General features: G+C 32.0%; 1 protein-coding gene across 5 annotated transcripts in view; it reads left to right on the top strand.

Moving 5' to 3' along the window:
- Positions 1–3,575, top strand: part of CDK8 (cyclin-dependent kinase 8) — a 161,170-nt gene that overhangs the window by 149,372 nt on the left and 8,223 nt on the right. For 2 of the 5 annotated variants that reach the window (XM_006753757.2, XM_006753756.2), the window contains exons 7-8: positions 683–826; positions 3,353–3,422. In XM_006753757.2, coding sequence (XP_006753820.1) covers positions 683–826; positions 3,353–3,422 — 214 coding nt within the window. The remainder of the gene's footprint in view (positions 1–682; positions 827–3,352; positions 3,423–3,575) is intronic. The other 3 variants (XM_015564978.1, XM_006753758.2, XM_015564983.1) reach the window with 3 other exon arrangements.

Below are 3,575 nucleotides of genomic sequence, written 5' to 3'. Positions count from 1 at the left end.
AAAAAAAAAGAAACATTTTGAATGAAAAACTCTTCAAGTAGAAACATTGTTTTGTTAGAATATTTGTGTTCAGTGGCTGTCTTTTTCTTGTTGTAATCACACCTTGCTAAATAGTGCTAACATGGGAGCATAAGTATTAGACTTCACAAATTAAATAAACGAGCTAAAGAACAAAAAATTTTTTACCACAAAAAATTTCAGGGGCTGATTATTTTTGGCAAGTATGCCCCATTTCAGGGGCTGGTTGGATTTTTGGTTTATTTATTTTTTGTTTAGTTTTGTTTGTTTGCGGTTCCCATGATCCATATGTAGCTTTGTATGTATTTCATAAATAAGGTAATGTTTGAAGCATTTAAAACTCACCCAAAATGTAGCTAACAAATTGATTTAAACTTGGAATGAAGCCAGTCAGTGGGGAGAGGTATAACAGGGAATGAAAGATTGGGGTGGGTAGAATGGGAATCTATATTTACAAACCATATTCTGTGGTATTTATAATTATAATTGCTTTGGAATTAATATGACTTATCAGGGAAAGAAAGGAAAAAAAACACTCCCCACCAAAATAAAAATGCATTTTCTTTTGGAAAGAACCACTTTATTTTCCTCCTTTCTTTTTCTTTTTTCCTTTCCTTTTTTTTTTCTTTTCTTTTTTTTTTTTTTTTGTCTTTTTATTTTAAAGATATTTGGGCTATAGGGTGTATATTTGCAGAGCTACTAACGTCAGAACCAATATTTCACTGTCGACAAGAGGACATCAAAACTAGTAATCCTTATCACCATGACCAGCTGGACAGAATATTCAATGTAATGGGATTCCCTGCAGGTACACATTATGTTTTCGTTTTTAAATCACTGTTGTTTGAACTTAGGTAACTTCATTGGAAAGGTGCATATTTTTAGCTGATAAAAGCTACTCTTACTTGATTCTTTATATTTATGACTTGTCTTAATCAAAGATCCATAGAAATAGCAAAATTTGTAAAGGGTTCACATTTTAGCATAAAAATATTTATGGGTTTCCTGAACTTGGACTTGCAGGTGGTATTTTTGTTTCTTTTTGTTGTTGTTGTTCTGTTTTGTTTTGTTGTTTAATATTTGAAATTATAAAATATTTGCAATATCTGTATTTAAAAAGTGCCTTTAGTTCTTACCAGTGGGAATTGCAAATAAAATTCAATAGCATGCATTTTTGTCTGGCAGCACATAGTATGCTGCCATTAATTATTTGGCACTTGAATATAAATTTTGAACATGATTTTTATTTAGGACACTGTACAGAATCACATTGTATTGAATAATAGCATATTTTTCTCTATAATCTTTGTCAATAAGAACATTCTTTTTAGTGTTGTCATACAACAGTCAGAATGTAGGTGAAAGTCAAGCATTCCAACAACCTTGCTTGCACTGATTTGCGGCAGGGAGAAAGTTGTTTAGGTGTCTCATCATGGGCATTAGATCTCTTCAGCTGTATCCCATTCCTTTGTTATACCACAGAATGATAGTTCATCAGTGACTAAAAACTGTGCCCAGTGGTCCAGAATAATGAAAATTTGTTTAAAGCACCTTTATAATTTTGGATAGTCGAGTACTTATTAGAAATTGTTTATTGGGATTTTTTCTCAGGTCACTATATCTCAAGACTAAAACACATATATCTGGGAGTTTATAATTTCACATTCCCTTAGAAGGGTGTTAATTATCAGTAAATGCAGAATAATTACACAGATACTGCCTTTCTCCAACACTGGTTAACAATTCCGCAAAGACTGCTTTGTTGTAATGGGAATTTCATTTATTCACTGAGTATTTACTGACTACCTGCCATGTGCCAGGCACTGTGTTAAATATAAAATATTGTTGACTTGGATATGATCCTTGCCCTCTTCAAGTTTACATTTTATTGATCTAAATAGACTGTTTCAATAATACGTACGGTTTGAGCAGATGGAGAAGAGTGGCCTTTGCTTCCCACTTCTGAATGGGTCCACCAGGGAAAGGAACATGACTTAAGATGGGGTGGCAGTGGGCAAGGCCTCTTTAGGAGATGATTCTTAATGTGTGGTTCAACCGTTAGGATAGGCTCAGCTTAGAAGGAACTTGGAGAACAAGCAGCAGAATTTAGATTTCCTTTGCTAAAGAGTGAGACCCCATGGTAAAATTTGGAGAATGAGTAGCATGATTTATGTTACATTTTTAAAAGATCTAAGAATGGCAGTGGTTTATAAAAATCAATGAAAAACAAGTAACTTTAGTCAGGGAAACCAGCTGCTTGCCTATAACAGTACTCCAGGTATAAAGTGATAATAAGGATGGAGAATAAAGGACAAATGTATCGTTTTTATAGCAAGTGTATCATTGAGGGAAATGTTAAAAGATTATCTCAAGATTTCTAGCTTGAGAAATTTACAAAATAGAGAAATTGAAGTAAGAAAATAGTTGAGAAAATTCCATGTAGGAGCTTAAAATATATATTTAGTTTACTTTAAAATATGTGATATTTGTGGAGGAAGGTAGCAGATATTTTTACAAGTAAATTGAAAGAAGCTCGAACCTCTAAAGGCCATTTCAAAGCTAATGGTGCTGTTCAACTACCGTTATAGTGCTGTGCACCTAGAAGACTCTCTTCTACTTTATCAAATAAATGTCCATTGATAATGATGGAGAAAACAAGCTATCTAGCTGTGTTGTTTGAATAACTCTAATGCCAGCAAGACTAACTGAAACATTTTCTACCTAATATATTAGTAGCTGGGATTGTTTTTGTTACGTTATTGAAACTAGCCAAGCTCAACAGCTAATTAATATACTAGTTATATCCTACTTTATTCTATTTCAGGTAATTATTACTGCTTACATAGATTGCTGATGTAAAAGCAATGTATTTAATAAGGTGACAATAAGGAGGGCCATATAAAAAGAAGTGTACCTTAAAGCTGCTGAGGGGAGGACATTACATTTATTATTGAAGAGATTGGTTACTGATTTAACAAAGAAATTTGATAGAAAAGAGAAAAATATTGATTTTACAAAGAAATAGAATTATTTAATAATAGAAATATTTATAACTTATTACCCTCTAGTTATAGAAATTGAGGTAACATAAACATAGTCAAACACGTAGAAAGTAGGCATTAAAAAGAGAGATAGAAAGGTCTAATTCTATACAAGGTAGAGTTGTATTTACAGTTCAAGATAAGATGTTTACTATAGCTTACCATTTATTTGAAGTCTGTGCTTTCATGGAGGTTAAAAGTATAGGAAATGTAATGAAACTGAGATGACCTTTATTAAAGTTCTTGAGACTAGGAACCTAGACAACATAAAATGTTATCAATGTATTTCACAGATAAAGATTGGGAAGATATAAAAAAGATGCCTGAACATTCAACATTAATGAAAGATTTCAGAAGAAATACGTAAGTTGGAACGAAAATAGACCTTTTGTTGAGTTTTGCCTTTCCAGAATACTCAGCAGAAGATTGAGTACTCAACATAACAGAATATGCAACATAATATTATTCTAATAAGTAATTTTATATATTTACTCTAATATATATATATACCATGTT

This window comes from Myotis davidii, unplaced genomic scaffold (assembly GCF_000327345.1).
Source record: "Myotis davidii unplaced genomic scaffold, ASM32734v1 scaffold152, whole genome shotgun sequence".
Lineage (NCBI taxonomy): Eukaryota > Metazoa > Chordata > Mammalia > Chiroptera > Vespertilionidae > Myotis > Myotis davidii.
The sequence above is the reverse complement of the archived record's forward strand: the minus strand, read 5'-3'. Positions and strand labels throughout refer to the sequence as shown.